The following is a 24,449-nucleotide window of genomic DNA, read 5'->3' on the forward strand; positions in this document are numbered from 1 at the left end:
AAGCATTTCTCCAAGAGGGCGAAGTTGGGCTTCGGTAACCTCTGGAATTCCCTCCCAGAGTCTGTGGACAGAAGTGTCTCTGCTCTTTTGATGAATGAGTCCATGAGCCATTTCCAAGAGCAAGAAAATAAATCTGCCAGACAGTAAGGTTCTGGTGAACCACCACAACTCCCAAAGTTGTCTAATACAGCAAGCTAGAGAAGCTTCTCTCTCTCTCTTCTCTTTCCCACTCCCCTGCACGCAATCATACCACACACACACAAAGTCACATCCAATATATTTCTGCTATCAGTGTAATAACTGATATCCTACTCTACAACACGGGTCATCTGTGGCATTCTATTCACCTTCCTGTTATGTGCATACACAAGCCCACAAAAACAGTCTGATAGAAAAGCCCCATGAGGACAACCACCAGCGACGAAGCCAGGCAGAGCCGTGGCCTCACTGCTCATCTGGCCCAGCTCTCCTCCCCTGGGGATCCATCAAGGTAGCTCCACCCATGCAGGGTCCTGGAGTCTCTTCCCAGAGCAGCATCTGAATCTCGTGGCCGTCGCCTTCCATCTCCTGGAGGAGGACCTGCTTCCTGGCTCTCACCCAAGCTCCCCATGCCTTTGTCTATCACTGTCTCTGTCAGGCAGGTGATTTTAAACTTCCATTCCTAAAAGACGCATATTATATAAAAAATGTTTTAAGTGCCTCGGGTGTTTTGTTCCTCATTGCTTCATAGAAGTGACATTAATAGCCAGGGAAGAGCTCTGCTGAGTGCAATTATGGAGGATGTTTCAGGTATGAAAGCTGTTTTGAGCCTGCTAATGTTTCCTAATTACAGGCCTTTTGGTAGAGAGAGAAAAAGATAAAGAGTGGGTGGGAGGCCTAGGGTGGGGAGCTCTGACTTATCTCAGTGGTTTACCTGAAGAGGGAATAGGAGGGGAGGGAATGAGGGAGGGGACAGGGAGGTCAGAGGCCCAACAGCAGGGAGGCTGGGCCTCTCCGTTGAGAAAGTGGTACAAATTCCTAAGGAACAGCTCAGAGAAAGGATACCACCCATGTCTCTTACCGTGAGAAAAAAACCTTTTGCAGACCTAAATTCAAGGAAGCTCCAGCAACTTTATCTATGAGTTCCTTCTGGAATCCAGGCTCTGAAGATACCACGGTGGGCAGCATTTCATTGGGAAAGACAGTGAAGCATAATTGTTGGCAGGCTAGCCGGTCTCCAGGAGGTTAAAGGTCAGCATTGGCACTTTTTCGCCATCAGACCTTAGGCAGTTTACCAGCTGCTCCATGCCTTACTTTCCTCATCTGTAAAATGGGGCTACTGTGAGGATTATTGTGTGCCTGGCTGTAAGTCACTTAGGGTCTGTCATACAGTGATAGATTCTTTTTTTTCCTACCTAGCATCTAGTCATCTCTCTGTTACCTATATCCTGATCCCCTCTGTTACTCTCTCCTGCCCTTCTCCCTGGCTTCCAGTAGGTTCTCCACAACACAGGAATGGACACGGGACCTCAGTGTCAATTTCCTCCTCAGGGGATGGTCCAGAGTGAGCTTGGGATTCAAGCCAAGCCAGCCAGGCTGGCTCAGAGCCAATTCCAGGGCTTTTGCTGAGGGCCGCAGGAAGAGGTGTCTGCTCTTCTCCAGGGCAAACTGATGAAAGAGGTTGTAGGGGCTAGAGTTGCTGCAAATGGACATCTTATGACCAAGAGAACTCCAGCGTGGAACCAACACTGGAAGAGTAGAGAGAGGAGAAAAGGGATGGGAAAACAGAAAAAGATAAAACAAGATGGTGGGGACGAGGGATCGACTGATCGATCTGGAGCAGCCCAAACTTGAAGCCACGCCAGCCCCTGGACCATTCGGTTTCATGAGCCAAGCTATCTTTCAAGACTGGGTTTTGCTTTTCTGTCACTGGCCACTAAAAAGCCCGGACAGATACTAAAGTATAGAATGAGAATAGCTGCCAGCAATCAGTGATCAGGTCCAAAGCTCTCAAGTCCCCATTCAGTGGTGTTCATCAGAGAAATCAAGACCAACCCCACCTTCTTCTGTCCTCCTGCCTCTGGCATATCCTGAAATTCAAATGCAGTGAAATTCCATTCACAGAATCATTTTGCCCAGAGCTAAATTTCTCTTGGATTTTTCTAATCTAGCTCAGGGTTTTCTTCCTTAATACGCATGATTGAATCATTAAAGTGAGAAAAGAGAAAATTTAGCCCTCTGGAGGGTAAGTGATGTGCTAACATTTCCTAAGTGTTTACCAAGGAAAACTTTTTACTGATATTGTTTCCAATATGACAGCGTTATCATCCTTACCCCACTGAGCAGAAGTGAAAACTGAGACTGAAGGAGTCTAAATGACAGGCCCAAGATCACACAGACAGGGAGTGGCAGAGCCAGAAAAATAGCCAGTTTATTTGACTCCAGGACCTGAGGCCTTAATTGTGTCTCCATAAGGGTCTTACCCATCAGATCAGATAAATTGTAATTGATTTTGCTTGGTCTTAGAATGGATGAGTTGTTATTAGAGTGGGTTTCTCTCCTGAGTGTGCTTTCCTGAGTCACTTGAGGTAGGCAGCTGGTGAGGGTGCCTGGGGGATGTGACAGGACTGAGGAGACAGCCAGGGGCTGCCAAGTGGCCTAGACGGTGGACACATGAACAGCCAAGCAGCAGCAGTGCATTCTGCCTGCACGCCTGCACTCGTGGGCATGCTGCACTCATGGGCATGCATCTCGTATCAGGAGTTAATCTACCAAACGTGGTCATTCAAATATGTGTTGCTCCCTTCACACTGGCCTGCTCTGGAAGCTCTCCATTCAGTCTAATAATCCTCCCATTATTGAAAGTGTTTCCAGAAATCTAGGAACTGCTTACAGAAGCACAAGGTGAGATCAGCGAATTTAACTTCATACACACACACACACACACACACACACATATACACAGGTGCATATGTATGCAGACACACACATATATACACATATTCACATAAACATACACATGTATACAGATACACATATACACACATATACACTATATACATATGTGCATGTGTACATATATAGCACATATATATAGCACACATAGCACATATATACATGCATGCCAACATACAGACACACATATATACAGACATGCACATGTATACATATAAACACAAATATACATATACACACACACACTTATATTTATACAGATATAGCTATATATGCACACACACATACACATGGAGCACATATACAAGCCCAGCTCACTCATCCTGAGGGTTCATGCGGCTTGGCTTCGGACTTCCTTCCTGTTTTTCCTCTATCACATCCCCCTTCCTATGATGAACGTTTGCCAGTGTTAAAGTAGTCAACAGAGCATGTCACAGGCCCTGAAGGCGGTTCCACAGGACAGCACAGGAGGAGGTGGAGGCTGGAAGCCCTCGCAGCACTTTTTGAAAGTAAGGACTCAGGTAGATGCTTACACGTACATGTAAGCCACACATCTCACAAACACAGAAACTTACACACACAGAAGCCACTGTGGCCCAGATACAAATGGCCATTAGCCCTGGCTAAACACTTCAAAAGTAAAAGAACTCTGGACTGAGATTTCCAAAAAGCAAGTTAAATAAGCCTCTTGATCAGAGGGACTAGGTTTGCCTTTCTAATCCATCACAGCCAGGGGCTGAAAGCAACAGGGACTTTCTTCTGCGTGTCCTTGTTCCCTTTATCATGCTTATCTCAGGAGAAGTGGCTCCGTGTGCATCACTAATTATGCTCTTTAAAAGATATTGACAACCAATTGGGTGTTAAGAGGCCTGCAACAAACATGTAACCGTGTATTTGGGTTACAGTCAGTCTAAATTGAGTGCCTTCTAAGTGCAGGGGCCTGGGTGGGAGATGCACACAAGTATCAAGAATGATTGTTATTCATTTATTCAGTCAACAAAACATTAATTTGATCCTGTCCTATGCCAGGCTGGTGCTGGGCACCAGGGACACAGAGAGGGAGCTGACTCATTCTCTGACCAGTGCAAGAGATTGACACATTAACAGATATTTACCTTGCAGAGTGAAGGACAGTATGTTAGAGGTTGGTACCAAGCCCTCTAGGTTTAAAAAAAATGGGGCACCCCTCTTCAAGCCATGGCGGGAGGAGCATCCCAGAGGGGCTGAGAACAAAACTGACACCTGAAAGACAGAGTGTCCAGGAGAAGGAACAGAGTGGGGAAGGCCAGGCAGCACCTAGGAACTGGAGCAGACCTGGAGGTACAACCAGAAAGACTGCTATTTACAGAGCACTGCCCATGGCTGGGCATGGCGCTGACTGTTTATCCACAGGACCTCTCTGAACCTCCCACTGCTCAGAGGTCCAGAAATGTAAAGGTTAGGGAATCATTCAAGGCAGGGCTAGAAGCCAGCCCTAAGAAAGGGTCACCAGGGGCTGTGGTGGTGAGGGTCCCTGGGACAGCCCTTCAGTGGGAGCTCAGCTTCTCCCTGGCATTTGCTACTTTGTAAATGTGTTTGTTACCTTTATCCTGTGTTCACCAGGTAGCCCCTGATTTAGAGTAAACCTAAAGGCCTTCAATGAAAGGCAGGGTGCTGCAATAGATTATAAAGCAGCATTTTTAATCTGGGCATACTTTCCGATTTTGACATGCAATATTGCTTTCCAACAATAAAATTGAGAATGATTTGTGGGCTTTGTGTAGGTGAGTGGTCCTACGCCCTTCCTATATCTGGTAGTTCTCAAGTACAGCAGCAAAGGCACCCACTTAGCCCCATAAAAGGAAAAGTTCCTTGGCCTCTCTCTGGGAAGCCTGCCACACAGGCTATGCACTGTGGATGGGGCCCATTGCAGTGCCAACTGGCCCCCGGCAGAATTGTATGCCTCCTCTGGATGGGGCAAACCCAGTTCCTTTGAGGCCTCCAGAACAATGCCACCCACCATCTCCACCTTAAGCCTCCATGCATGGTATCCTGACTAGAGAAACAATCTGAGGCCCTTCCCTCCTTTCTGGGCTGACAGTCCATCTCCCTCCCCAGTCTTCTCCATGCTAAGTCTCAGGAAAAGGTGGACCTCTACTCCCCCAAACCTCCTGTCTTCTCAAACACCTGAGCTCCTCAGTGTCATGAAGTTCATCCTCCTCTGCCCCAGCAGCTCACATCCTGATCCACTCAGAGCCTCTTCATCGCCTGAAAGTACTCTGTGTGTCTTTCATCTGATGTCAAGGTGCCAGGTCTTCCTCCAGTCCCAGCCATGACATCACATCTGTTCCTTAGCCTCATTGAAACCTCAATCTGGGGCTCCTGGGCTGGTCACACCAGTCCCTCCTGGTCTCACTCTTTTTCCCATGGGGTAGATGTCATGATATAAGGTGCCAGCATCCTCAGCCCCTGGCCCTTTCAGTCCCACCATTCTTTCCTGTAAACCATAATTCTGGGTGATCCCACTGCCACAGCTCTTCAAGGTGGTCAGGCAGCTGAAGGAGGCCTGTAGATCAGGGTCCTTACCCATGCACAGTTGTCAGCCACAATTCAGCTCTTACTCCTGGCCATATTCCTCCTAAACATGCCCAGCCTCTCTGCAGCTCTCAGTAGCAGTTCCTTCTGTACCCTCTCAACACCTGCTACCCAGACTCCACATGCCTCACTCTCTAAATCTCACCTCCAACCTCAGAGAGAAGATATGAAGCCAAGAGAATTTTCTATTTCATGGCTCTGTTGTGTCAAAAGTGAGCACTCTCTGCCCTCTGCGGGCACCTTTATCTCTGTCTTGCTATTTCAACAGGAAAGGAGCCCTTTCCCCAGGAAAAACAAATGCACCTACAGCCCCTTGTTCCCTCTGTCCTCCCTCCCCTTACCAACTGCTATCTGTACTGCCTCGCCTCCTACTGACTCTTCACCTCTCTGCTTTCTGTCTTCCTGCCCTGGGCTCCTCTGAAACCATCTGTATTCTTAACCATAGGGTTCTTGCATCTAAACCCAGTGGAGATGTTAAACACCCAGAAGCATTTGCCACTTTTGTGCCCTCGTCCTCCCTGACATGCTCTTCCCCTAGCTTCTATAAGTGGACCTCGTCTTGGTTTTCTCCTCCTCCCAGTCTCCTTGTCAGGCTCTATTTGGCACTTCAGTGCAGGTTATCCATCCAAAACTCTCACCTCTTTCCCCTGGGACACTCCCCTAGGAGACTGCAGCCACGCCCTGGGTGCCCATCTCACCGACAAGGGACTGCCTCCTGATTCCATTGCCCCTAAGTCAAATACTGATGGCTCACCTTCCCATGGGTGCCTCAGAGACGCTTCAAGCTTGACAGGTCCCAGATTGACTCATCCTCTTCCCACCCAAGCATACTCCTCCTCCTGTGTCCTCTGACTCCAAGAATGTCACCAGCATCCACCCACTTGCTCAAGTCAGAAACTTTCAACAGTCAAACATTGAGTCAAGTGTTGAACTGGGTGTAAGTTGCCAATGGCGAACAAATGCATCGAGTCCTGGCCACCCTGGAGGTTGTAATAGGGCTGAAGCGGGGGCTAGAAATGAATCCAATTCTAACACAGAGAGATGTGAACTTTGGGACTGTGAATTGTGCTATCAATAAAGCTCCCTGGCACTGAGAAGACCTGTGATGGGGAATCCAACATGACTGGGATGCAGAGAGCATGTCCCTGAGGATGGACACAGAAGCAGAGATCTGAAGATGATAAAAGGAGAAGTCAAGAATCACTTCTGGTATCTGGCCTTTATAAATGTGCTAAGATGGACAGAAAATGCACGTGTGTCAATGGGAAAAGGAAAAAGGTGAGATCTACTTGGGCCATGTTGAGACTGATATGCCCATGAGCATCCAGTGAAAGAGGTGGCAGCTAGACATGTGAGCCTGAGCCAGGCATACTAACTTGGGAGTCACTGGTGTGTCCACAGAATTGGAAGGTACTGTCCTGGCAGAGCACAGAGGGAGCAGACAAGCAGGTCTGGGGGGAAAGCACAGTCCTTGGGTTCTCCTTTTCCACTCAGGCCAAGGGCCACTGGTCACTGTAAACCAGACAGACTCAGAAGAGGCACCAGAAGAACTATCTGGCTGTGTGTTGCCTCACAATGAGTGCTGGGGAAAGGCAGCTAAGCATGCTGGTAGCAAGTGGGGAGGGCAAACAGGGAGCCCAGGCAGCTGCTGTCTCTAAAGGGCATCCCTTGACTTTGAATGTTTCCCTCAAGGAGAATCTTCCTTGGGAAAGGATATCAGAAGTATAAAGCAAACAGGTGTTGTGTACAAAAATCTAGGGGAAAATTAACCATAAATCACGTCGAGGCCTTGTAAAAACACAAAAGCCTTCAAACAATAACATAATTTGTAAAAGATGGCATGTTCTTAACATCCAGGTAATATGGAAGAACCGCTGCCTCATCAGTTTTACATAAAGTCCCAAGTAAAAGTGGGAGGGTTTTGCTGGTGGGCTACAGTGCTTCTGGCACAACTTGGACTTGTTCAGTGCAGTCAGGCTCTGCCCCTGTCCCCACTCCCTGCTTTAGGGAATGCCAGCTCATTCTAGACCTTGCTTCCCTGTTCCTAGGCATGATGCTTATGCCTCAAGCAGTGCAGTTTTTCAAATGCTGCAATAGGGTAAAAGTGAGAACCCAGGGGAGAATGCACAGGGGAGATAACTGTCCGCCTGTGACCTGAATGTCCCAATTAGAACCATCCCTGCAGCAGAACCAAGGCATGGTGAGGATGTGCTATGCTGGAGATCCTTCATGGGGTGCAGAGGTTACAGGATGGGATGCAGAGAGAAGGTGTGGGACAGATGAGGACGCCTAGGGCCACCCTGTCCCAGCATGACATCACCCACTGGCTGAGATGAAGAGCCCACTCCCACCTCCTCTTGCCCTCTCCCTTCATGATTAAGCCCTGAAATTAGCTAACTGCCGAAGCCAGGGACATGAACATCATCTCCACCTCCTCTCTCTTTCTCTCCTTCCTGCCACAGTCCAACCATTGCTAACTTCTCTCAAACTAGCCTCTGAGTATCCTATTTTAACTTGATTCTTCTGTTATATCCAAGACAGCTGAAAGAGCCTCTTAAATGCCTTTCTCCCAACTGTTCTTCACAATCCTGTCAACAAGTGTGATCATTTCTTTCTCCTGCTCAGGATCTCTCCATTACCTATGAGATAAAATCCAAGTTGCCTGCTCAGCATGGCAGTCACAGTCGATCGCCACCATTCCAGGTTTCAACTTACCCTCCAGGCCCATCTCAGCAGCATTCACACCACGCTGTGTTCCAGACACACACACACTCTTCCCTCTTAAGTGTTTTCATCATCTCATCCCTTTCAACCAGCATTCCTCCTACTTAGAACATCTTTTCATAGAATCCTGCATACCCTGGAGGTTATAATATGGCTGAAGGGGGAGCTAGAAATGAATCAAATTCTAACACAGAGAGACGTAAACTTTGGGATTGTGAACTGTGCTCCCTGCCACTGAGAAGACTCAGTACAACATCTGTCAAACTCCTACTCATGCTCCAAAACCCAGCTTGCTTGCACCTTCTCCATAAAGACTTCTTGTCTAACCTCCGCGTCTCATTCCCAACTCTGTGCCCAAACCACATGCGGGTTTCCACAGGAGGCCATGAGCTCCTCAAGGATAGTCTATCTTTGTGGCTCGCCAGGTACGTGAACACTAGACAAATAAATCATGATTGTCTCTCCAAGCCAAGGTCTAAGTGAAAGAGAGCCTTAGCCATGCTGAACTCTACCTCCTCCCTCATGTCTTTGCCTCTGCTGCAGCCCTTTGGGCATCACAGATCTCTGATCTGCCTCAGTGCCACTAGCCTGCATGCCCCCACTCTCACACAGCCATGGCCCTAGTTGTCTAGGTGCCAGCTCTCAGAAAGGACTGTGTCAAGAGATGGTCCACATCACCACATGAGGCAGCACATCAGGTCTGAGACCCCCAGTGCTCTCTTTACACAGATGGGCAGTGGACACAGCTATTCACACCTGTATTCCATTCCCCACGGGTACTGCTCTGGGCAGTCTCTACTACCCCAGATATCGTATGTGCCCAGGACCTCACAGCAGGACTGAAAGATGAATGGTGTGATACTCACCCCTGATGCAGGATTGGCCGTCCAGCCCAGCTCTGCAGTAGCCGTTCTGGTGTCCATTAATGTTTCTGTAGATTGTAAAGAAAAAACAAAAAAACAAAAAAGGATGAGTCAGAAGCATTGCTATACAGTGGTCCTTAGGTCATGGAGTTGTTTGTGATTGTAAATGACAGCACTACAAGGAGGTTTGTGTATCTTCAAGCCCAGGCCCCTCTGTGAAGCCCAAGGCTCACAGAGCAAAAGAAGCCTGCTAAGAGTATGCAGTTCACAGCAAAGTTGGATACAGACCTCGGGTCTGACGCTAAGTTCAGTGCTCTCTTCCCGGTGACCCCAAGGCAGCTAGGTGGGATGAAGTCACCTGCCCACCTACCACTGGACCCTCAAAACACAGCTTCTTCCCAGATTATTCTTCCCAGAGATTCTGCCAGGGCTGTGTTGACCAGGTAGCCAAATGTAATTCCTTCCTAGACCTTTCTAGGCCCTCTTTCTGCCTCCTTCTTCCCCACCAGGCAGCTTCTCTGGCCTCATCTGTCTGCCCTTCTTCCTCTCCACACATTCTCCTCTGCCTCCCCATCAGGCATCTATATTGACACCCTTGGGTGATCTCCCATCAACTCCAAAGGTTTCATGTCGAACACAAATGCACATCTCACATCCCCACAGCCTACCACGTAGGCGATGAAGTGGCAAGGGTGGCCACAGCAGCCAGCTGGTTACCTTCCTTCCTCTGTCCACAGGAAAGGAAAGACAGACACCTGGATGCTGCTGTGAGCTCCTGGGAGCCATCAGGGATAAACGGCACATACAGTACTTAAAATGTATGATTTGATACATTTTGATACGTATGTACACCAGTAAAGCCATCACCACAAATTAAGACAATAAAGATATTCCTCGTACCCAAAAGTTTCTTTAGTCCCTTGGTAATCCTTTCCTCCCTCCTGCTCCTAGCCCACCATGTCCCTGTCCCAGGCAATGACTCATCTGCTTTCTGTCATTGTAGATTAAATGGCATTTTCTCACATTTCATGTAAATGGAACCATACAGTATATGCCATTTTTTAAAATCTGGTTTCTCTCACTCAGCATAATTAAGCCTTATTCATCTTGTTGTGTATACCAATGGCTAATTTCTTTTTATTGCTGAGTAACACTCTATTGTGTTATGCCACAGCTTGTTTACTCATTCACCTGTTGCTTCCAGTTTGGGGCTATTATGTGAGAGTCTATGGGCTTTCTAGTTCCTCCATATTTTCATTGACATTGGCATGGTCATTTGTTTTTAACTTCAGGTCATTTTAATCAATGTGTAGTGGTATATCATTATGGTCCTAATTTTCATTTCCTTACTGGTGAATGGTATTAAATATTTTGCCACATACTAATTTGTCACCCATAAATCATCTTTGAAGTGCCTATTCAAATCTTTTTCTCATTTTTCAATGGATTATTTTCTTGTTATTGAGTTTGAGAGGTCTTTATATATTCTAAATACAACTCCTTTTTCAGGAGTTTATGATTTGCAAATATTTTCTCCCAGTCGGTGGCTTATGTTTTCATTTTCATAACAGTGTCTTTCAAAAATGAGAAGTTTTTAATTTTGATGAAGTCCAATTTATCAACTTTTTTTCTTTTATGGTTTAGCACTGTGTCTGAAAAATCTTTGCCTAAATCTGACTAACACAAAGATTTTTTTCTCCTACCTAGGTCTACGATTCAAGTTAATTCTTGTATAAGGTGGAAGGTATTGGATCAATGAATTTTTTTCTTGATGTGGATATCCAATTGTCGCAGAGGGGTACTTTTAAAAATTTACACAATGGTGCTATATGGGCAGGTGAAGGTGTCCTAGTCACCTGTGTTCTCAGGGTATGTATCAAGGGAACAGGCACAGCACCTCCCAGGTGCATAGCTACTCAACAGACAGGGGAGTGTACAATATAAATGATGCATTGTTCGGTGTTTTTTCTCCCCTTGTCCTCCCACAGCCTCCCCTTCCCATCACCAAATGAAGAGCCACTCCCTGCTCACCGCATCAGGGAGGAGATGTGAATGCAGAATGCAGAGTCAAAAAATCCTGGGCCCACTATGAAATAGAAGGACCCTGTTATAAACCAAAGGTTTTGGAAGAAACCCACCCTAGGGGCAGGATTAAGGGAATGAAAACATAAGTGATAAATGGGGAGCTAAGTGGAAGAAAAGGTCTTCCTACGCTTTCATTGCTCACTCAATCCCAAAGAGCTACCTGCACAAGAGAAATTCTGAGAGGCTGTCCAGGACACAGGACCTTGGATATTCAGCATCCTAGGGCGGTGATGGAGCAGCCAATGGCCCCATCAGGCTAACGTGGCACTCAGGGAGCGCAGGAGGGCCAGAGGCCCTGAGTGGGTCTAATGAAGGGGGCCTGGAAGCACCCAGTGGTGACCTGCATGGGCTATAAGCAAGGTTCAGGTAGGGTACAGGGTATTTCAGCAGGTACCTATGTGGACAGCAGCCAACAGAGCCAGGAAGACCTTCCTCCATAGCTTAACACTATGGGCCCACCTGTAACTCAGACAGCACTTCTGCTACCCCAGCAAAACAGGGGCTCAACTGGAAATGAACGAGAGTAAAAGGAAATGTAGAAAGCTGCATTTTCCTACCCAAGTGAGTTTGTGTTCAGATTGAGTTGTGCCCCGTGCATATTTGAAGGAACAGAAGCACTGGAGCAGGCTTCTTAAGTCTGTTTTCGTCTCCAACTCTTCTGACAGCTGGGGAGGCTGGTCCCTGCTTGGAGCAGCTCCCCCTCCCTCCCCCCATCTCCACTTCACAGCACTAATAATGATCATCATGACACACCAAATTTACATAATACACTTCTCAGAAGACACTCCATGAGGCTTTGTAGAAGCTCATCTCCATGATTATTAAAATGTCTCTGCCAGGTGGGCCTGGAACAGGGGCAACTGAATCCCTGTGGCAAAGTTGGGAATCAGGGCACAGAAAGGTGCAGTGCTTTCTGCAAAGTCACACAGTTTCCCACCCTGACAGCAACAGCCTCAAATCTCAGCACATGGCCACCAGGCCAACTTAGGCTTTTGAAGGGCTCTGCTACAGCTCTGGGGTTGGGCAGGAGTGGGATCCTCACTTGTAAAGCCAAGAAACCACAAAAGCTCCAAGAATAATGCATTCCCCAGCCCAACGGCAAGATCATGTTGGAGGAGCAGGGAGCAGGCAGAGGATGGTGGTGAGAAAAACAGAGTCCAGAATCAAATAAAAGAATCGAGCTTACTTCTGTGTCTTCCAAGGACTCACTTGTTTTGTTAACCCCATAAATACAGTCTAAGACTTCATATTAGTCATGATCACCTGCTCTAGGGCTGTAATTAAGTCTGCTTCTAAATAATGTTTTCCACACACTCTGCTGGACAGAATTTGCAGCAAGAGAAATCCATTTCTTTACATCTGCCCATTGTCGAGACAGAAGACTACAAAACAGTAAACCATCCACTCGATATGATTAAGGGCAGTTTCTTTTCTGGCACAGAGAGCTCCTGATGATAGCATTACATTCTGGTGGGGGCTGAATAAAAGTGATTTGAACAGGTTTACATCTCCCTGGAGAGGAAGAGCGCACTCATTTGCATTTATAAAGCATATTGAGAGTTCTGGCAGAAAGTTATGGTGGAAGCACAATTAAATATTTACCATCATTTCTGCTCTCAAAAAGTGGCACAGGGACCAACCCAGCTGGAAGTGCATGTGGTGCTGTCAGATCTGGAGATTCCTGCAGAGGACACGACTCTGGGACCCATGCCCACCACCCTCTGGGAGCATGGACTCAGTGCCCAAAGGGGGATCGCCAGGAAGGGCACATGCAGGGTGGAGAGAGTGCTGGTGTGGGCAGACCATGTCCCAAGTCCCACCTTCACCTCCTAGAAGAGATATGACCTTGCTTGTGTCATACAACCTCCCCCGACCCTCCGCCCTCCCTCTGTCTCTCTCCATCTCTCTCTCTCTGTCTGTGCCCCTCACCTGCAGGATGGAGCTGGTGCTAACTAGTAGGCAGGATTATGGAGGGAGAAAGGGAGACTGAATGAAATAAAACACTGCGAAACATGCAGTATTGCTATTACTATAACTGAATCACTCCAAGCTTCAGTCTCTTAACTATGACAAGAATTTGACATGTGTCTTCTATACAATATCAATAAAGTATCTATAAGAATCTAATTATGTTACACATCTAATGATATTTTATCTACTTTCTTATTTGCATTGTTGTAAAGATCAAGGGAATAACACATGTTGGGGATACAACAATGCATATAAATTGATGTGTGCCCTAGAGAAATTCATGGTTTAGTCTAAGGAAGGACAATAAGCAAAGTCATAACTGGCACCCTATTCTGGCTAAGTCTATGAGAAAAAGACTGGAAAAAGGAATGGGCACAATTTTTCTGTATGTGTGGAACAGGTGTGTCTGTCCCAACAGGGAGACTCGCCCTGTTGTAGGCAAAGGGAAATGCTTGGGGTTTTCTGGAAAGGGGTGGGCAGTGGTGAGGAGGGAAGAAGAATGGATTATCTCCCCTGCCTCTTGGGAAAAGGATGGGAGAGCGACTCCTAGAAGCAACAATGGGAGAGGCATGGACAGGTTGAAGGGAATGAAGTAGGAGTCATCCCAAGCAGATGGGAGAGAGAGAAAAGCCATCAGCAGAAGGAGAAGGGGGGCTGAGAGGACAAATAGGAGTCTCTGGCAAGTGTTGGCTTAACTTGCAGGAACCTGGGAAGGATGGGATGCATAAGAAACCTGGCATAGAGTCAGGCACTGTGGTGTGCACCTATAATCCCAGCTATTCAGGGGACACTAAGGTGGGACAGCTCTTGAACCAAGAGTTTGAGACCAACCTGAGCAACACAGCAAGATCCCATCTTAAAAAAAAAAAAAAAAAAAAAAAAAAAAAAAAAAAGTGCCTGACAGAGAGATCCCATATTCCCAGGGAACACTTCCCTGTGGAGGCTTCATTATGGAAACCCTCAGGGCATCCCCACCAACCAGCGGGGCCACTGCCTGGGGGTCCAGATGGCGGGGCCAGGTCTGAGCCTCCTGAGGAAGAAGAGGCAGCTACGGACTGGCCTACAGACAGTTTTTGTTTCTGTCTGGATTGGCACCTTTGGATATACTGACATTTGGGAAACATTAGACACCCATCATGTTGAAAGGGAAATAAATAAACCCTCTTTTTACAGCTTTGCCATGCTTTTTGGAGAGACATTAATCAGATATTCAGTTGAAATATTTACAGTGTCCCTCCATCGTGGTAACAAAATACAACATATACTGACAGATGGAATAGCAGCTTCCAGGCCTTTTCTGAGTAGTGCCTTATGTGTATTTGATAAGGCAAGTCCACAGACCTTTCAAGTAGGACAGGGCTAGTGCCACCAAGCAGTCATTTCCCTGTGTTACCCTCCACCGCCTACAGAACTCTTTAAGCCTGAAAGCCACACCATGGAATGGTTCAAGAACAAAGCTGCTATGATGTAAATGCAAGCAGCCCAGAGTTGGTCCCACTGCACAAAGGGCACAGGGCAGTCCCAACTCCTTCCCTCCACCTCCACAAAGAATCCTTGCAAGAGAGCTGTAGGGTGGTAAAAAGGGGTTCAGGTATGCATTCAACAAATAATTTTTGTGCTGTGCAAGCAGAGATGAACAGAATAGAGAGACATCCCAGCCCTCAGGGAGCTTGCAGTCACACAGAAAACAAATTATTCCAATAACCATACAAATAGATCTGCAATGGCAGCCTCAGCGAATGGTAGATGTACTCATAGGAACAATGTGAAGACGGAACACAATGACAGGTGTATGGAGCCTACCAGGCAGCTGGAAATTCCTCATTCTTTGCCCCAGCCCCTGGCTGTTGAAAGCACAGAGACCACGCCCATTCCCTTCACATATTTCTGTATGAGCAAACACACAAACACGAGCACACACACACACACACACACACCCCTGCCCTAAGACAGTCCATACTGGCAAGAATAGGATATATTAAATAATACCTCCCAGTCCCAAATCCAGACTGCACGAGGTGCCAAGGGTATGTGTGGCCAGGTCCTCTGCCCTCCCCAGGGGTCTCTAAGCTGCCCTCCAGACCTGGTCTGCATATCCTCTGCTGGCTGGGCAGGCCACCCCTGTTGGCATGGAACTCCTGTATGATGCCCACATGGCTCCTCAGGTGCTCTGCTGCCCTTGACCCTCAGCCCTTGCAACAGGGGCCCAGCACTAAAGGTGTTTAAGCACCAATCTCACTCTACGTCCGGACCTCCTGCTGCCTGTACAGGCGGGTCTCCCTGTAATCTTGTCCCTACCCATCTGAATTGACCTCATGTTGCCTGCTGGCTTTGGATATGGGGATGGGCTTCGTTGACTGTAAACTGTTAAAGGCACCAGCCTGTGTTCTATCATGACCAGTGCCTGGGCCCAGCACAGCCAAGAAGTTCAAAGAGAAAGGGTTCCAAGCAAACCTTCCACACCCCATCTCCCATGTGTCTACCCTCTAAATCTTCTCCCTACAGAAATTCTCTTCTTCACACCAAACCCTTCCAAACTTCCCAGGAGCCCAGGTACGAAACTTCAGCAGCATTTAGCTTTGATTCCTTCCTCTTTTACCCAGTCATTCACCATATTCAATGGTTCTTTCTTCCTTTACAGCATCTTTTTCAGCTGTGTGTTCCTTTTCATTCTCAGCACCCTATCTGAGCCCAGGCTTCATTCCTGCACATGAGGACCACAGCAACCACCTCCTAACTGGTGTCTCATCCAGGAGGCCTCATCTGAGTTGTTTTTTATGCAGCTGGCAACTTCAGTTCTGACAGTGTCAATAGTTCAGCTTTTTAAAAAGTAACATGGCCACACTAAAGAAAGGCTTATAGAATCTCAGGTCCTCTGACCATCCAATAATTTCACTGCCAAGAATTGGTCCGAAGAATATAATTTCAGAAGAAAACAAAAAGCCCTATATCATGAAGCTGTTCATTGCATCATTATCTAGACTATGTGAAAAACTGGAACCAGCCCATCCATAGCGGGAAGAAGTAGTGCTGGATAGCACATCCACACGCCTGGAATGTTAGGAAGACAATGTAGCAGTGAGCAGAATGTGAGCAGTGAAACATAAAGCAGGAAGCAGAGCTGTGTGAGCCAACAGATGCAACTCAGGAGACAGTGTTTCAACCTAGTGAAATAACTACGTACAGAAACTAGAAAACGAGATGCAACAGCTGCTGGGTGGGGGATGTTTGTTTACAGATGAGCTTCCTAATTATTACTATGCTGCTTTATGCCACACAAATTCAGAAATAAAAATGTAACCAATTTTCAGAAAATGACTCTTTTATCACATCTCATTCCTCTACTTTATGATTTTCAGTCTCTCCACTAACTCCAAGATATGCCACAAATGCCTGGCCTTCAAGAGCTTTCTGGTCTAACCCCACCTCTTCCAAATTGATCTTCAGTTCCCTAAAGGAAGACCTTTCCTCCAGTGCCCCATTTCTGCTCACGTTGTTCCTCCTGCCTGGACCATCTCCCCCACCCTCCCCTCGACACACCTGGAAGACTCCACCTAGTCCTCCTATCCATGGAGGTCTTCCTTCCTCTACAGAACTTGTACTGTTTGAATGGTTGGTTTTAGTTATCACTTTATATATCTGAGTATATTCGAAGTATCCTCAGAGCACAGAGCTATGACTTCTGTCCCGCAGAGCTTGGTCAGATGCCCTCATACAATATAAATGTTCAGCAAACCCTGAAGATCTGGGTTCAAATCCCAACTCTCCATAATTGATGAGCAAATCAAGTCAGGTTGAGTGTCAAAGCCCTAATGTGCAACACAGGTAGGGGCTTCTCCTCTTGCTTCCTGCCCTGAGCCAACAGAACCACACCCAGAAAGACGCTCTGTGTTTTTTTAAGAACACTCATTTGACTAACATTTATTTATTGTCTTTGCCAAGTATAAAATGCTAGGCAAATGGAAGCTCTCATTGTGTAAGTCTCCACTGATTGATGTGTGGTAATGGCCAGTGAGGAAGAGAAGAAACAAGCCTGAGGAAACTGAAGGAGCCAACACAACCCATCTGCTGAATGACTGACTGTGTTTGAACAGGCATGTAAATTATAAAACTGTGAAATTTGCTATTTTTTTATTTTGCTTTAGGTTCTGGGGTATGTGTGCAGGTCATGCAGGGCTGTTGCATAGGTGCATACATAACCAGGTGGTTTGCTGCCTCTATTCCCCCTTCATCTATATTCCACACTTCTCCCCATGTTATCCCTCCCCACTCTCCCCACCTATGATGGCCCTCCCCTAGCCCCCTGCACCACTGCCCTCCGTGTGTGATGCTCCTCTCCCTGAGTCCACATGTTCTCATTGTTCAGCACCCGCCTGAGTGAGAACATGTTGTGTTTGGTTTTCTGTTCTTGTGTCAGTTCACTGAGAATGATGGTTTCCAGATTCATCCAAGTCGCTACAAAGGATAAGAACTCATTGTTTTTTGTGGCTGTGTAGTATTACATGGTGTATATATGCCACATTTTCTTTGTCCAGTCTATCATTGATGAGCATTTGGGTTGGTTTCAGGTCTTTGCTATTGTACACAGGGCTGCTATGAACATACGTGTGTATGTGTCTTTATAATAGAACGATTTATAGTCCTTTGGGTATATACCCAGTAATGGGATTGCTGGGTCAAATGGAATTTCTATTTCTAGATCCTTGAGGAATTGCCACACTGTCTTCCACAATGGTTGAACTAATTTACACTCCCACCAACAGTGTAAGAGTGTTCCTATTTCTCCACATCCTCTCCAGCATCTGTTGTCTCCAGATATTTTTAATGATCGCCATTCTAACTGGCATGAGATGATACCTCAATGTGGTTTTGATTTGCATTTCTCTAATGACCAGTGATGATGAGCATTTTTTCATATGTTTGTTGGCCTCATATGTGTCTTCTTTTGAAAAGTGTCTGTTGATATCCTTCACCCACTTTTGAATGGGTTTGTTTTTTTCTTGTATATCTGTTTTAGTTCTTTGTAGATTCTGGATATTAGCCCTTTGTCAGATGGGTAGATTGCAAAAATTTTTTCCCATTCTATTGGTTGTCAGTTCACTCTAATGATTGTTTCTTTTGCTATACAGAAGCTCTGAAGTTTAATTAGACCCCATTTGTCTATCTTGGAAATTTGCTTTTTTAAAGGACATACAGATCAGCACAGTCCTCCCCACTACATCCTCCTCCTTCTGTTTCTTTTATGTTCCAAGGTGCAAATAATTATGGTAAGTAGAAAGAAGCCACAGCTTAGATGGGTCACAACATAAAAATGTGCCTGAAGGAGTTGGGACGGGCTGTTGATTAGGTCTTGGTTCACACGTGGCGTATCCCATGAGCAAGCAGGAAGGCCCAAAGGCATTTCTCTCCCTCCAAGGCTCTTCCAAGGCAGAGTTCCAGAGAAGCCGGCCAGAGCATGGGGACATGGGAAGGTCTGGCTCAATGTACGGAGCTGTGAATGGCCGGGAATCAGCTTCAGAAGGTCCGCCCTCCCTGCCCAGCCCAGCTTGGCACTTGGTACATGGCTTTTGACCATTGTTCTCCTCTCTGGTTCAGAGGGTTTCTTCTGGCTCTTAGTTCTCAAGGTGGTATCTGAGAAACATGACAAGAAACTAGAGGGGACCTCTAGATCTAGGATGGACTTTCTGCCTCTGGAATCCCCAGGTATGGCACAGTCTTATAGTGGATTAGCAGTGTGTATGCTTGTACTGTGTGAGTGCTTTTTAATCAATAAAATGTGGAACTTACTTTAGAAGCTATATTAGTTTCATAGGACCGCTGTAACAGAGCACCACAACCTGAGTGGCTTAAAACAACAGAGATGTATTGTCTCACTGCTGCTCAGAAGGCAAAACATCCCAAATCAAGATGCTATCGGGGCTATACTTCCTCTGAACCTGTAGGAGAGGATCTTTACTGGCCAATTCTTGCTTCTAGTGGTTTTCCTGGGATCTCTGTTGGTCCTTGGCTTGCAGCTGCCAGTTCCAACCTGCCTACCTCATCTCATGTTGCTCTCCCTGTCTGTCTTTACGTGGCATGATTATTTTACAAGGATGCCAGTCATAGGATGAGGGGTCCATTATACTCTACTATGACTTCCTCCTATTGACATCTGCAATAACCCTGTTTCCAAATAAGCCCACATTGCGAGGTACTGGGGGTCAGGACCTCAACATATCTTTTTTGTGAGGGTCACAATTCAACCCATTACAGGAGGGTTAGGACACCAGGAAATAGGGCTGTTGGGTTTCTGCCAACAAATACTAGGGCCTCTGCTGGGAGCTTGGGGGACACAGACACAAGCATGGCCAGGGGCATCCTCCAAAGACATCCATCTCCAAAGATGGTTTCTATTTGCTCCTCAAGGCCCACTCTCTACCCTTCTCTTCCCTGCCCTGAGCAGAGGGAGGCATCCACTGGGCTCCTTCACCAGCAACAGCCTGCAGGACATGGGGAGTGAGATGCTCCTGCCTGCTGAGAGGGAGAGGCTGGTGGGCCTCTCCTACAGCTGTAGCCCTTGCCTAGTTCTAGGAAGATGGCTCCCTCCCCATGTCCTTCAAGCCTAGGCATGGTAAAAGCCCCCTGCTGCTGCAAATCCCTGAGTGCTTTGTCATCCTTGTTGCCTGTCTTTAACTCTGCGCAACCTTTGTAAACAGATCTTCATTAATCTCCCCTCAATCACCTCTTTCCACTGTGCCATCTGTTTCTGCCAGACCCCTGATGATGCTCAGGACTTAAATTAGTAGCCCATGGAAGGCGGCCCCCATGTCTCCAACAACCCTCCCCCCAGAGTCTTGCAGTGCCCAACACAAGGAGGCAGCTATATGCCAGGGTGGCCAAGTCCTGACCACAGTGGACTTGGATCTGACAGCCTTGGGTGTGAGTTTCAGCTTTATTGCTCTCTGGTTCTGTGACCTTGAGCAAATTACTCAGACATCTAAGGCTGATGTTCAACCATCCACTAAATGAGGATAATAATGTCCACTTCACAAGGCATTTGTGGGAAGTCAGTAAAATATTATTTACCAAGCGCTTATTGCAGCTTCTGACAAGTGGTAGTTGGTCTGCAAAGAGCAGTCACTGTTACATTTCTATGTTTGGTCCTGATGTGGGAGAAGAACCTCGCACAAACCCAAGTCTCTTAGCTACATCCCATGAGACGGGGCTGGCCACTGAGTCTCCAATCCTACTGCTCACTCTGAAGGGTGGACTTTGATTCCACTGGGCCCTGGCAGCCTAGCTCCATACCCACCTTTCAGCTTCAGTTCATTGAGAAACCCAACTTAGTCATCCAGTCACATTCTAATTTCTCTCAGTCAATCCCTGCGTAACCACAAATGTGGGTACTCAGTGCAGCCTCCACCTCCCCACATACACCACGCGTGGGGGCATCTGGGATGGGCTTCTCTTTAGCTAGAGGCCACTCTGGGTGGCCACAACTGGGTCTAAGGCAATACAGATCACCAAGAAGGAGCCCAAATAGCTACACCATCACCGACTGCCACCAATATACACTGAGACATGGAACTGCCCTGGGCTTTTTTGAAGAGCCCTTCTCTCCATGCCCAGCACACATGCAGAGCACAGGAGACTGGCGCTGATGGGGCTCCAGCCACTGGCTCTGCTCTGGCTGAACAGGACCACATTCCAAACACAGTGTTCCCACCATGGCCATCCTCACCCCTGCCCTCAATCCCTGGATGGAAGTGGGCTCTCCAGCCCTGGTATTGGCTGGTGGCTTGGAAGTTAAGAACCCCGCCCCCCAACATAGAGCGTTTCCTCTTGCAAGCAAATGAAAACTTAAGACAATAGTCTTTGCTTGCATGTAAAGCCCTTGGGAAGAGTGTGAGAAAGCAGCTCAATTATCCCTTTGAGTTTTCCCAAAGTCAGGGATGATGCTTCAGAACAGGAGCAGTGGTGACCTACCAGATAACATGCTGCTCATCTCCCTGATGTGTTGGGCCTGGCAGGTTTGCTCTTTACAGGAAAATGATTTTGATGGTATTATTGCCTGATGTTGGATGAAAACTCAGTGCTGGGCCTGCTCTCAGGAGACTGTTCTCATGAAAGGCTGGCACCCAGGACTCTGAGCTCCCCGCCTCATATCTCCCATGCCCCTATAGCCTCCACTACCTCTGTGTGCTCCCCACCACTGAGGATGTTCTGGGCCTCCCCACACTTAGCACAGCTTGTGTCTCCATACGGTTCACTGATGGACAGAGAGAACTGTGGATGCAAGGACTGACGCTGCTCTCCAACAAAGGCAAAGTCCTGAGCCAGTGAGACCAAACACAGGAACAAGGAAAATGGAAGACCAAAAAGCCTTTCATTTGGGATACCAAAGTCCCAAACAGCCACAGTCCTTTTGCCTTATTTTCCTCCTATCTCGGCTCCTTTTTCCATTTTGATATCAGGAAATATCAAATTCCCCCACATCCTATAAGACGGCAGACACCCTTTCATGCCCACATGTGCCCTTTCCTATGTCTGCAAATACACCACAGCCAGAGAACCAAGAAGAAAACTGAGTCTTACCACCATGGCTGGGGACTCCAAGACCTCTCTAGCATCAAACATCTGTAGGCAGGAGCCAAACTGGCCAGACCATGTCAGTGGGCACAGACGGGGAGGCCTCAGAGGCTGCCCTCTGGCCCAGGCATGGTGCTGGGCAGCCCTACCCACTCCCAGACCATCAGGCCTCAGGAAGCATTTAATCAGACCTGCAGGCAGGCTTTTTTCCAAGCTTTACCTTCTCCTGACTCAGATTCCTTCTTGACACAGAGCACACCTTTCTGCCAGTCCAGCAGCAAAGACAGCGAGGAAGCGGCCAAGAGAAGAGAGCTACACAGGCATGCCAGGGTCCAGAAACAGTCTTTAAATCAATGCCCCAGCATGCTGATGGTGCAGGCTGGCCATAAGCCCACTGCTACTCAGTGCTACACCTATTGGCATTTTTGTGGTGAGAGTCAGAGACCTATTAAAATTTAGGAGGCTGGCATTTTCCAGTCTTCCAGCATCACGAATTCTAAGGAAGATTAAATCTGTTTGCCCCAGCCACTCTGACAGACCAATGAGTTTGCGCCAATGGCACACGGGTAAGAACCGTGCATAACAAACCTGCTGCCTCCTGCTCTTTGTGGGTGCGATGAGAGAAGGCCTCTCACTTCATGGGGGATGCAGGCGCCCAGGGGGAATCAATCACCCTGGAGAGGAGCGGGGAGGAGAGCCTGCACGCCCATGCAAAATGACTCTCTGCAGCCCTAATGAAGGCCGGCGATGGATGGTGGCCCAGGCTCGTTAATCAGAAGGAATACGCTGCCGTCTGCCTCTCCCTGCCAGGCCCTCCTGGGCCCTCAGTTCTGATTGATCTGTGGCACAGTAATTCTCAGATGGCACAGACACCAAGCTGTGCCCTGAGGGCCCCTGCATGCACTGGTAGCAGCTCCAGAGAGCCAGGGGCCCTGGGTGGGATGGCTGTCGGGGGCTTGGGGATGTGCCAGTGAGGGGAAACCAGTCAGGGAAGGAAGAAGTGGGGGTTGCCCCAGAAGGCTCTCAAGTTCTCCTGGACACATCCCAGACCAGATTGGTGCTACTGAGACTCCAAAGGCCGTGCCACCATGCAGCTGCCCCCTGGGTGGCTAACACTGGCTGCTGTATCCACCATTCTCAGTGTTGCTATGCAGCGGCTGCTGCCCCATGGCTACCACACCCCTCACAGTCTTCATGGCCTACTTCACTGTCCCCTCTCCAGTCAAGACCTCGGCCACTCCTCTTCAGAGAGCCAGGCTGGCCTACTGCAGCCCCCAGATTCCTACCCAGGAGTCTTCCTTCAGACAGAAGCTGATCTCTTCATGCTCTGACTCCACCCCACCACATCCCAGCAGCCCTCTAAAACCCCACCATCATCCCTCCTGCCCCTCTGGGAAGTTTGCCTAACCGCCCAGCAGTGCACAAACGCCCCTACCCAGCTCTTCATGGCTTGCATTCTGTGTTGCCTTCTCTGTGGTCTCCTACTCCATTTCCCTGCAGGCTCTGAGAGAACAGTGCCAAGATCCTCACTCTCACCCATGGGCTGCTGCACCTTGCAGGGCACCTTGCACTCAGAGATGCCCTGTCCACCACATCCACTAATGGCCAATGGGCTTTTCCTGCTGCATGATTCATGCCCACAAGTTCAAAGGCTGCAGGATGCAAAGCGGAGGCCTGGTCCCTTTTCCTCCCCGAAAACTGAAGCCAATGAGTCTGTCCCATCCCTGAACTCTCCACAGCCTCACCATTCAATGCAAGTCTCAAACGCTCTGCTTTTTATCCATCTCTCCCTGATCCACGGGATTGACTGTGAAGTGCTTGCAGCAGCCTTTCTGTCCCGATTTTCACCCTGTCCTGTTGTACCACAGACCACTGTCAACTGCACAGGAGGTCAAGGGGAGGGTGGTGCTAGAATCAATGGACCACCAAGAGCCGACCCATGAAAGGAGCCTACGGCACATTCTTGGCTGTGAGATCATGGTTCTGACCTCCTCTAGCTGTGCAGTTGCCGGGGGTCAATGGGAAGATGCCCAGGGTCCCTCCAGGGCTGTCCCTCTGACTCCACAGATGCTCCCACCTGCAGGAATGAACCTTTTGCCATTCTACCCCTCCTTGTCAGGGAACGTATGTCCAGCCCTGTCTGTCACTCATCCTTCTAAGGTCTCTATTATCACTAAGATATCTGGAGAGTACTCTGGGAAGACTTCTATTTGTGTTTCCCGATCAATAGCATTGACTGGCTCCTGGCATTCAGCATGTCCTGAGATTCCGGATATTCAAAATGCCATCAATGTCCTCCTCACAAGCCTCACAGAACTCATGCAGTGAATGCCTCCTTGCAGAAATGTCTTTGGAGGGATTTGAAGGTCCAGGTAGAGCTCCCATGCTGGCCTTAGGGGTGCCCTTATGGTTTTCCACAGTGGGGAGGCAAACAGGCATGACGGCCTTAGAGTCCTCCTGCCCTCCTTCTCTGCTGTGGTCTACCCACATGTGGTAGCATTTGGTCTATGCACCATAGCAGGAAGGGAGGGCTAGGGGAAGTCCTGGGCCTCAAAACTCCCAGGGCTGGAGCTCTCACACTCACAAAGCTACTTGCAGCCTTAGGGACTAGGTAACTTCCACATCACAATCCAGATGCCCCAGGCCTTAGCCCCAGTGTAGCTAAGGATGCACTCTTAGCTACACTGCAGACATTTTATGGAATAATTCCCTTAACAAGCAGCTAAAGTG

The 24,449-nt window shown here is 47.9% G+C and overlaps 1 protein-coding gene across 1 annotated transcript in view; it reads right to left on the minus strand.

The window, feature by feature from the left end:
• The window catches only part of EPHB1 (EPH receptor B1), a 436,638-nt gene that overhangs the window by 295,137 nt on the left and 117,052 nt on the right, over nucleotides 1–24,449 (minus strand). Inside the window, exon 2 of the mRNA XM_032265843.1 lies at nucleotides 9,099–9,163. Within this exon, the coding sequence (XP_032121734.1) occupies nucleotides 9,099–9,163 (65 nt within the window). The remainder of the gene's footprint in view (nucleotides 1–9,098; nucleotides 9,164–24,449) is intronic.

Source organism: Sapajus apella, unplaced genomic scaffold, assembly GCF_009761245.1.
Source record: "Sapajus apella isolate SASKATOON/1434 unplaced genomic scaffold, GSC_monkey_1.0 scaffold4, whole genome shotgun sequence".
Taxonomy (NCBI): domain Eukaryota; kingdom Metazoa; phylum Chordata; class Mammalia; order Primates; family Cebidae; genus Sapajus; species Sapajus apella.